Source organism: Microtus ochrogaster, chromosome 18 (assembly GCF_000317375.1).
Source record: "Microtus ochrogaster isolate Prairie Vole_2 chromosome 18, MicOch1.0, whole genome shotgun sequence".
Taxonomy (NCBI): domain Eukaryota; kingdom Metazoa; phylum Chordata; class Mammalia; order Rodentia; family Cricetidae; genus Microtus; species Microtus ochrogaster.
The window spans coordinates 44804196-44815688 of record NC_022020.1 but is presented as its reverse complement, the minus strand read 5'-3'; the positions used below and the strand labels follow the sequence as shown (position 1 = coordinate 44815688).

General features: G+C 40.8%; 1 protein-coding gene across 1 annotated transcript in view; it reads right to left on the bottom strand.

Moving 5' to 3' along the window:
- Positions 1-9542: 9542 nt before the first annotated feature.
- Slc27a6 (solute carrier family 27 member 6) overlaps positions 9543-11493 on the bottom strand; it is a 42340-nt gene continuing 40389 nt past the window's right edge. The window contains exon 10 of the mRNA XM_005356132.3: positions 9543-9736. Coding sequence (XP_005356189.1) covers positions 9560-9736 — 177 coding nt within the window. The 3' untranslated portion in view covers positions 9543-9559. The remainder of the gene's footprint in view (positions 9737-11493) is intronic.

The window sequence follows — 11493 nt, the reverse complement described above, 5'->3', positions numbered from 1 at the left end:
TATAAAAGGGTTAGAGTCCCACAGTTTACAGAGAGAGGTGGCAGTTCCTCTAAAACAAGCAGCCAGTGTTCTTAGTAAGGAAAGTATTGCAAGTTTACAACATAAACTCCACAGACAGTTTTAATACTGTGTTTTAATGCTGCTCTTTAATCTGCCAGTGATGATGTTTGCCAGGGCTGCTGAGCATGGAAGCTGGAGTCACGGCACTAAAGCTCCTCTCTAGTAAAATAGGCACATTTGTGACAAGCTTTCAAAGAAGCAGTGTATGTGTGCACATGTGTGTGTGTGTGTCTGTGAGTATGTGTATGTATAAGTGTGCATGTGTGTGCACGTGTGCTTGTGTTTGTGAGTGTGTATGTGTGTGCATGTGTGCACACACGCATGCAGGCATGTGTATTTGTGGATATTCAAGGCTGTGAGTGTATACATAAGTCAGCGGAAGCCTGCAGACAACCTTGGGTGTTGCAACTTGGGAGATGTTAAGTGTTACAGCTCTGAGGGGAGAGGCTTCCCCAATGGAAGCTTGCAGCTATAAGGGAAGAGATTTCCCCCAGAGGAAGTGTTACAGATCTGAAGGGAAAGGTTTCCCCAATGGAGGATTGCAGCTCTGAGGAGGGAGGTTTCCCCAGTGGAAGTGTTACAGCTCTAAAGGGAAGAGAACCCTGGCAAAGTACCTTTGAGAGCCAAAAAGTACTACAAAGCCATAACGCACAAGAAACTTCACACAAGAGATTTATTGAGAAAGATATGTGAGTGTGGTTTCTCTGCTCAGCAGGAGACAGGCTTACACAAGGTTTCTTGGAGGAGGAGTTTTCAAAGGTGGAGATTTCCAGGGTTGGGATTTCCAGCCAAGCTCAGGGATCGGTGGGTTTTCATGCTCAGGATGGGTGGGGTTTAGTATGATTTCAAACCTGGGACTGGGCTTTGACCTTTTGCTTTACATTCCACTCTGGATTTCTGTTTTGATATAGGGTGTTATATACAGTGAGAGAGACCTTTGCCGTGGGTGGGTCCAAACCATGTCATGTGACAAATACACCATACAGGAAGAGCTTGAGTGTAGAGTTTATTGAGAAGGGGGTAGAGGAGAGGGAAGGAAGAGAACAAGACGGGGGTGGGGGGAGAGGAGAGAGACAGAAGCAGAGGGAGAGAGACAGGAAAGAGAGAGACAGAAAGTTGCCTCTTCAGAGAAAAGGGCAGAAAGGAAGAGAGTGGGAGTAGACAGAGTTTTTCTCTTAAAGAGACCATTTGCATCCACATACAGACTAAGATTCAATTGACCAGGGTACTGCCTGGGTGCATCCTACCAGATGACAAGACAGGCCAGTATGCAGCTTAAATTCAACTGCACGTATATGTAAATGCACTTATTGTTAAAAAAATATTTTGAAAGTTTTAATGAACTCTATTCATTGCATCTTCTTCTAGACAAGAAAAGCCTCAAATATTTTAAATTGGTATGTACTTTTAAGTGATGATAAAAATATGCTTAGGTATGTACAACATTCTGTATATGTGATTCATCTCTGCTTTAAAAATATATTCTACATAGTGATAAAAATTTAAGGTTATACAGATCTATTTCACAATAACAAAAGCTAACTTAGAGATTTCCTGTAAGCTGTTCTTCACCATTGCCAGTTTTTATTGTTAAGCTTCTATTACAAATTTCTTATTTTACGCCTTGTCCTTTACAAGTATAAATCCAACCTGCTAAGTCAAGAGGGAGGATTATGGGTAAAACATTACTCCATAACCTCTCAACTTGGATTCAGCTCTCCAGACAGATCCTATACCATAGTCATAACTCATATATACCCAATAGACAGCCCTCAAAAGCTCAGAATGGGGAATATGACACTTAAATGTTTAATTAAAAAGGTTTTCCATAACGGAGAGACAGGTTGACTCCCGGTAGTAGCCCCTACTTCCTCCAAAGAAGATAGATGGGTACAAAAGAGCCTCCTACCTGAAACCCGCTTCATTAAGTGAAAGTGTTAGCCACTGAGCTAGCCTGCCTTTCACCTCAACTGCTGCAAACCTCTTCAGACCATGGGCAACAGGACACTGAGGAAATAACTGTCTCACATTGCCCAGGGCAAGGTAGTCTGGCATTCCCACAAACACCCAATCCACAGAATCTTCTAAAGCTCGTCAGGTCCTGTGCTGCCAATCAGAAAATGGATGTTGCACTAAGACCTGCCTTTAACCATCATGAAGGACCCCGGGGTGACTGTCTAAGTAGCCTGCTAAGTAAGTCTCTGTCATTTTTAATCAATAACAGAGCTTAAATTTATCCTTTTCTCAAGCTCTCTGGTGCGGTTTGACAACTGATAGCTTTGCCAGTTTAACAGCAGGAACCAAGGCTAAATCTAGACACAGTTCACCTTGTTACCTCTCTCAATTACCAGGCCCTAAGAGTCTAGACCTCCCCACCTTCCCTCTGTCCTGACACCTTCCCTCTCAAGCACAAGGACCTAAAGAAAAAAAAATGTTTTCCTAAACTCAACCTTGTCCTCTGCTCTGCCAACACTTCACCCGGTCCAAGAGACACTGGACAGTTCTACAGAGCTTGCACAGCAATAAAACAACCGGCTACCCTAGCCAGCACCCCAGTTTTCTCAGTCCTCCCCGCCCCAATATTTCAATGCTCACAAATCAGTAGAAAACAGTCTTGAGAACCCAGTGCCCCATCCATGTCCCATCTGCTATCCCCATTAACCTCCCCATCTTTTTACAATAAGAAAAAGATGGGAATCTCAGGCTTATGCTGACCCCTGTCACCTGGAAGGATGAACCCAGGCAATATTCTAGCCAGCGCAGGGTCCTTGTCTGCACACGTGTGCAAAAGGTCCCCTTCAGCTCCTTCCATTCCCGATCTCTCTCTCTCCCACTGCTCTTCTGAAGAGGTAAGCCGATCTTTGCCTCCCCTCTCCCCTCCTCCCTCCCTCCCCGTCTCCCTCTTTCTCTCCCTCTCCTCCTTCCTTCCCTTCTCAATAAACTCCACACTCAAACTCTGTATGGCATATTTGTCACCCGCTGCGATTTGGACCCATTTGCTCTCTCATGGGATCCTAACCAGCCATGGTACCCACAAAGGTCCCAATTCGCGCAGAAATTATAACACAGGGCTTCTCTGTGCAGCCCTGACTGTCCTGGAACTCACTCTGTAAATCAGGCTGACTTTGAACTCATAGAGCTCTGCCTGCCTCTGGCTTCCCAAGTGCTGTTACTAAGGACATTTGATTCCACCCTGGGCTCCAGTTTTGATCTTTGAAGTAGGGTCTCTGACTGGCCTGGGGCTAGCCAGGGAACTATGGGAATCTGCCTGGCTTCCCCGTCTCCAGAGTGGGATTACAAACACTGTCTCACCTGGCTTTTTCACATGAGTTCTGGAAATTGAACGCATCCTTCCCTGTTGAGGAGCAAGCATTTCACTGACTAAGAAATCTCACCAGCCCAGAATCAGCAACTTGAACATGACTACATCACATTAAAAATTGACTAATATTGGAGGAAAATTAAACTAGAAGGATGCCTTTCCTCAAGAAACTGATGCTGATGGTTAATATTTATTTAAAAGCCAGATCTTAAAATCGCATCCCTTTGGTGCTCTTAATTCTTGAATAGGTCAAAATGTGATGAATCTGTGGGCATGTAAAATACATTGAGAATCTAAAATTTATGTCTTAAAATTACTCTTATAATGTCTCTTGTTCAGCTTCTTGTGTTTTCCCTAAGGAAAATGATGTGCTTTGATAATGGTATTGAAGACATAATGAGCATCTTAAGCAGTTAGAAAATTCAAACAGTACATAAGGCTTAAAGTAAGAGAGTGAAAAATTAACCTCTCTCTCAAATGAAATATAATTATATAATACATATATATGTATACATTCATCACCAAAAGTATAAGATCAATTTAATGCAAAGGAACATACCTTCCTTTTTAAATTTCTATTCTTACTGTATAGAAGTTTGAGATATACAGACTTTGGGTCTGGTAAATTTAGCGTGTGATATTTTTATTTATTTGCAGGAACTTTTTAATATAAATTTTATAAAATAAAAAACTTACCTCTTTCCATCCAATATTATGCTTGCCTTTCATTTAACTAATTTTTTAAAAAAATTTCAAATATCTGCATTGTCAATATATTTTTTTTAAAAATGATATACTCTTTTATTATTATTTTGTTCATTATATGTCAGTGGGAATTTGTGCCAATTGCTGTTCACTGCTATAATAAAATACCTGAGACAAACCAACTTAAAGGAGGAAAAGCTTATTTGGGGCTTACAGTTCCTGTGGCTTTCATTTACTAGAGCCATGGTCCACTGACTCTTGCTTTTGGGCCTATTGCTGGGCAGAACTCCATGGCTGGGAGTGTGCCCTAGGACAAAAGTTCTTAAGTGAAGGCAGCTGGGAAGCAAAGAGAGAGAGAAAGAAGCTGGAGTCTAACTTCCCCTTCAAAGGCCTTACTCCATTAACCCAACTTCCTTCCACTTCATTCACCTTCTAGAGGTTTCACAGTTTTTCACCACAAACTTCAGGTCACACCGTTAACATATGAGCCTTTGAGGGAAGCTTAATACCTAAACCTAGCAATATCACTCAATGCCAGGCCATGTTAGCACGTCAATTGTTCTTTATAACCCCACGGAGCCCAAATAAGTATGAATTCTATCAATATTTGTACAGTCGTTTCCCATTTGAGGTTATCGACAATATTCAGTGTTATTAATAATGCTATCCCAAACCGAACGTTGCTGTGGGATGATTCTTCGATGCAATGTGAATATGTGTTGCTCTCAGAGAGGAGAAGGGCGGCGTCAGAGAGAGATGCGATCCAGCCTCCAGGTGAGCAAGATGTACTAGAGGACAGGTAAAGCCAGTAAGCCACATAGCAAAATTGTAGATTAATAAAAATGGTTAATTTAAGTTGTAAGGGCTAGTGAGTAATAAGCCTGAGGTATAGGCCAAATATTTTGTAATCAATATTAAGTCTCTAAGTGATTATTAAGAAACAGCTGTGGGATGGGGCATGATGGAGAAACATCCATTTACAGAAAATGCTGAAACATAAATTCTTACCATGTTCCTTTATCCTTAGAAATAAAATTTCTGAGTCAATTCTTCATATGCACTGAAAGGTCCGACAGACAGACCGAGACCTTGAGAAGGTTGCAGCCATCTTGACTCCCATTCACAGTGCCTGTAGAGCTGTGCTTTCTAACTTAGAGTCATGGAAATACAGTCCATTCTTATTTTAATTCTCCCAAATTAATAACTATTTTCAGATATATTCTTCAATGTTCAATCAATGTCTGCATTATTCATCAAATCTTTCATCCTTTGTGCTAGCTGACATTTTATTCCATCTGCATTAAGTGTAAACATTTTTCATGGGCAAACTTTCCTGACTATTTATAAGATGCCGTAGCTGAGACTGTACTTCACCTTCATTCCTAGAAAACATTTTCACTGGGCATGGAGTTCTGATTTGACACTTAGAGTGTTTAAAATATAATGCTTTCCCAGCTTCATCTGGGCTTCTTAGTTTTGATAAATGAGACATATTTTTGCTATTGCTATTTCATGTGACCAACATAAATTTCTTGAGATATTTTCTTGTTGCTTAGCATCAAGAAATTAGAGATTCGAATTCACTAGATACTAAATAGCTTCTACCCTCTCTTCCTCACTCTCTACCCTCTCTCATAGAAGCATCCACCCATCTCTATAGAAATACATGAAGACATATTTACATTCATAACAGAAGTTGCCTGAGACATTTTTCTGAAAGTCTGTATTTATGCGGTATAATTGTGAATAATTTTAATGCAATTATCTATTCGTACACTACAAGGGGGATGGCCTATTTATTTTCTTCTAGTGTACAGCACTTTAAAAACGTTAGCCCTTCTTGGGGTTTGCTTTTGTTCCGAGTAAACTTATCCATTCATGTGATCACGATTTCCTCTGCTTTGCTCAGTCAGGAATAAGATTGTCTGCTCATGGATGTTTTCCACCAGCAATGGGAATGCAGAAGCATCCGATGCAATGTTCTGCAATTTACTGTCGTGATTTCACACAGTTCCACCTAGGTTTTCATATGTGTTTACTGCATAATTGGCTTATTTTGCCTGTGAAGTATTTCAACTGTGTAATGCCATTTCTCTTTTCTCCCACCGTTCCTTTGAACACATGATCTCATCTGCTGTGTTTCCCAGCAACTTCTAACAAAGCTCTACCCACTTGTGACACTTTCTCTTCCTGCCCCATTTCTGGAATGCATTGTTCTCTTCCAAACATCTGCCCTTAACATCTGCGGATTTGGCAAATTGGAGTAGCGGTACAGGGGGCTATAAAAATGTGTTGTTTATTATGGTTCATTCTCCCTGGCTTTTAAGGAGTTATAAAGTAGTGGAAACATGCTAACACAGTTTATTCTTAAAGGAAAACTACAAACTGCAAAGCACATACCCCAAGCAAAATTTTTATGATAAAGGCAAATACTAATGTGAGCATTAATAGAGGCTCATACATTCACTTAACATTTTAAATAAAGGAAATCCATCCATTTCATTCATATATTGGTATGCAGGATTTCTTAGGCAACATAAACAGTCAAACTTTCTTTTTGGAGAGCTAGGTTAACAGGTTCAGGGTCATTTGGTTGGACCCTATCCCACTTCTTAATCTTCTTCTATAAGGTCTTCTAATTTAATGGGTTTTCTGTTGTTATTACAAAATGCATGAAGTTGGGTGGGTACTTACACACAAAAAAAATGTTTAATTAGCTAACATTTTGAGAGGCTGAAAGTGATCTATAGATCATGTGGCCATATCTGTTTGCCTTCTAGTGAGGACCGCTTAGGCTGTGTGACAACAAAATAACAGCAAAAATAGGCATGCTCAGGAGAAGCCAAGCACAGGAATGAACTGGAGTGTGAGGGAACTAAGTTCTCACTAATCCTTTCCAAGGATGTCCGCCCCAATGACTGAATTTTTTTCCAGGAGACTGTGCCTTTGAAACATTCTATCGCCTCAACATTGTACACTGGTGTTGTGCAGTATTAGCTGAAGAGTGTTACATTCGTTTACCCTGTGGAACATTTGTTTAATGATGCAAAGATATGTTGACTTCTTTTATGTCGCATTTAATTAACTCTGCGAAGCTGTGTTACTTTGCCTGTCTGAAACACCTGATTGGTATAATTAGAGCGCTGAACGGCCAATAGTGAGGCAGAAGAAAGGATAGGCGGGGTTGGCAGGCAGAGAGAATAAATAGGAGGAGAAATCTGGGAGGAAAAAAGAAATCAAGGAAGAAGAAAAGACTCCAGGAGCCAGACACCTAGCTATACAGCAAATCACAGAGAAATCAATTTTTAAAAAAGGTACAGAAATAGAGAAAGATAAAGTCCAGAGGCAAAAGATAGATGGGATAATTTAAGAAAAGCTGGCTACAAATAAGCCAAGCTAAGGCCAGACATTCATAAGTAAGAGTAAAACTCCTTGTGTGATTTATTTGGGAGCTGGGTGGCAGGTTCCCTAAGAACAAAGAGTAAAAGAGTAGACAGTGAAAAACAACCAGTAACACAAAAACCAAGCGTCCAGCACAGGCAGCTTGGAGATTACACACTCGAACCACAACCAGTCCTTGCCACTTTCCTCCGGAAGGTACTTTACCTTACTGAGGGATGTTTTGTGGTTCTAGAGTAAAGGTAACATTGGGTCTAAGTGCCCCAGTGTAAGGCTAGCATACTGCTCCCCACACTGTGTTTCAGGGAACTCCTCACGTTCTTGTTCAGATGGACTGCTCTTTCTGTCTTTGATCTTGGAGGCAATTCCAGAGCTCTGCTCTAGTCCAGCTATATATATCACTCTTGTGGTTCCTATGACTCTTCGGAAAGTTGTCGCTAATCTTCTTCCATTTCTACAGCTGCCCAACAATTCTAAGGACATGGATTCACCTGTTTCCCTGCGCTGTCCTTTGATATTTTCACATCTGATGGAGGAAGGTCATTGGTTAAAAAAATAAAGAAACTGCTTGGCTGGCCCTCATAGGTTAAAACATAGGTGGGAGGAGTAAACAGAACAGAATGCTGGGAGGAAGAGGAAGTGAGCTAAAACTTGACAGCTCTCCTTTCGGGGACAGACGCCTCAGAGAGACACGATGCTCCCATCTCCAGGGCGGACATGAGAACTCTGCTCTCTGAGGTACACGCGATGAAGCTCTGACCCAGGATGGACGTAGGCTAGAATCTCCCTGGTAAGCCGCCTTGTGGGCTACAGCAGATTATTAGAGATGGGCTAGCCCAGGTGCGAGAGTTAGCCGAGAAGAGGCTAGATAGAAATGGGCCAAGCAGTGTTTAAAAGAATACAGTGTCCGTGTAATTATTTCGGGTAAAGCTAGCCAGGTGGCTGGGGTGCTGGGGACGCAGCTCCGCAGCTCCCTATTACTACACACATCTGTTTGTCTCCTTAGTGTGTGTTTAAGAGAAAGGAGATAGGAGTACACGTATGTGTGTCAGGTTCCTTTTATTGGGGATTGCACTTAAAATCAACACAACAAAGACACAAATACTGTTCTAGAGAGAGGGCCCTGTGGACGAGAGTACTGACTATTTTCCAGAAGACCTGGGGTTCAGTTCTACCCACATGGCCGCTCACAACTATATAACTCCAGTGCTGAGGAATCTGGTGCCCTCTTCTAGGCTCTGTGGGCAGTGGGCACAAACATGGTGCACAGACATACATGCCGGCAAAACACCCCACACACACAAAATAATAAAAAAGAGACACCCAAATCACGTATTATTAAAGATGATTTTATTGAATTACAAGACAGAGCCTATAAAAATAGGCTGAGTAAAAATTTTACTGTTCATCAGAAACTAGAATCTTCACATATTAGAACGTATTTTAAGTGGCTAAACTGTTAACTACTTATGTATTATTTAAAATCTTCACTATTAAGGCAAGTATTTAGTTATGCACTGAACCCTCAAATTTAAAAAAAAAACAATCAGCTAAAGTTCATACCAGATAAAGCAAATTTAAGTCTTATTAAACCCAAGGAATGTTTGCCAGTGAAGGAAACACAACTTCCCCATCTCTTCAGAGGAAATCGCCACATTTCCTATAGTCTCAGAGTCATGTGCTAATACTATGCCCTGTTTGGTTTTACTTCCTAAATGTACCCAGGAAACACTGTACTTTGAACCGTAATCCCCTCCTGGGCCCATTCTATGCAGTAAGCCACCTTCTGGAGATGCTGGGCAGCAGCTGTGAGCAGCATCTCACCTTAGCCCCATGACCATGGATGGGCTGAATATCGCATCCCTCCTGACTCACAGTGCTGAGAAGGATGGGCCTTGAAAGTGTAGGTATAGCAAATGCATTCATTCTTCACATACAATCTTTCCCGTTATGGTGGACTTATGGAAGGAACCCTCCCCAACTGTCAATCAAGGAGCTCAATTGTCCTCCTTCTTCTTTCCCAGGAAGGTATCAAAGTCCCATAAAAAAAAAAAATAAAAAAAAAAAACGGTTTCAAAGTTTAAGCTCCTCTAACATTATCTGATTATAAATTTCTTCCGTCAATGGAACGTAAGCTTTATTCAAGTTATCCATAAAGTAAAGTGGGTCAGAAATCTTCAGTGGATGAAATCCTTCTTCCACCAATTGTATCTTCTGAAGCTTGAATGTCCCTGTTGTTGCCATTTTCTCCTAGGAAACAATTACAGATCTGAGTGGAACAAGTTATTAGTATGGTATGCACGGTAGCTGCTACGTATGAGTACAGTGTTTAACAATGTAGGCCATATCCCCTTATCATAGTTTATATCTTTACATTAAACTATTAAACTACTTTACATTTCTATTAAAGAAATAGAAAACTTTAATTCATCTGTAAACTTTATTGAAATACTAGCTTACTGAATGCATAGTAATTATTAGGATAATCAATAAACAAAGCATGTTTGAAAGACATAGACATATCCTAACTCATGACAATACCAAAACAATATTATAAATATACAATGTTGTCATAAGAGAGTTGTAAAAGACAAAATTTATGACACACGTTTTCTCAGGAGGTTCTAGTAGTTTGTGTCTCTGGAGTAGAACGAAAAGACGGAGTTAGTTTTATTCAGCCATACTGAGTGCTATCACATTTAGAAGTTCTGTTATGAGCAAAACTACCCTGTTAAGAATGTGAATTAAATTTTTCACAAAGAAGTTGCTTTATGGGAAGTAGATATCTTAATTAAGGGAGCTATTTTAGGGTTGGCAAGAGACTTGACTCTAGAGGGGTTCCCAGGTGTCCAAGGGGATGTCCCCAACTAGTTCCCTGGGCAACAGAGGAGAGGGTGCCTGAACAGGCCTTATCCTATAGCCACACTAATGAATATCTTGCATATCACCATAGAACCTTCATCTGGCGATGGATGGAGATAAAAACAGAGACCCACATTGGAGCACTGGACTGAGCTCCCAAGGTCCAAATGAGGAGCAGAAGGAGGAAGAACATGAACAAGGAAGTCAGGACCACGAGGGGTGCGCCTACCCACTGAGATGGTGGGGCTTATCTAATGGGAGTTCACCAAGGCCAGCTGGACTGGGACTGATGGAGCATGTGATCAAACCAGACTCTCTGAATGTGGCTGACAAAGAGGGATGACTGAGAAGCCAACGACAATGGCACTGGGTTTTGATCCTACTGCATGTACTGGCTTTGTGGGAGCCTAGTTTGTTCGGATGCTCACTTTCCTAGACTTGGGTGGAGTGGGGAGGACCTAGACTTCCCACAGGGCAGGGAACCCTGGCTGCTCTTTGGAAAGCGTGAGGGAGGGGGAGTGGGGGGGAGGGAGAGAGAAACGGGAGGAGGTGGAAATTTTTAATAAAAAAGGAAAAAAATTAAAAAAAGAAGTTGCTTTATTCATATGGTCAAAAGTAAGTTTTAGTTCTGTATTTTCTCAGATTACTTATTGCTATAATTAATTTGTTATATATATTTTCTGAGACAGGGTCTCACTATATAGCCTTCCTAGTCTTGAACTCACTATGTAAACCAGATTGACCTCAAAGTCAAAGAGATCCACTTGTGTCTGTGGAGTGCTAGGATTAACGTGGGTACCACCAAGCCCTGCTGCATAAATATTTTGACATCTGTGTATGAAGCTTTAAATGATATGCTTTCTGTTAATTGTAGCAAATTAAATAATAATCATTACTGTAATACTGAATGTTCTATTTGGAAAATTAACGATATTAAAAGATTTTCTAAAGGCTTGTGATGCTGAACTAGTCTAGAATAGTTCAATGATAAAATGTGGCTTCTGCTTCTGTGAGTAAATTTTAAGCTATGCTAGGAATAAAAGCTACAATATTGCTTTCTAAATCTGTGTTCTGTTTTGTGAAGATATATTTCTTGTGGGATAACAGGGGGGATAAAGGGAAGAGTGGGAGCAGCTATAAAAGGC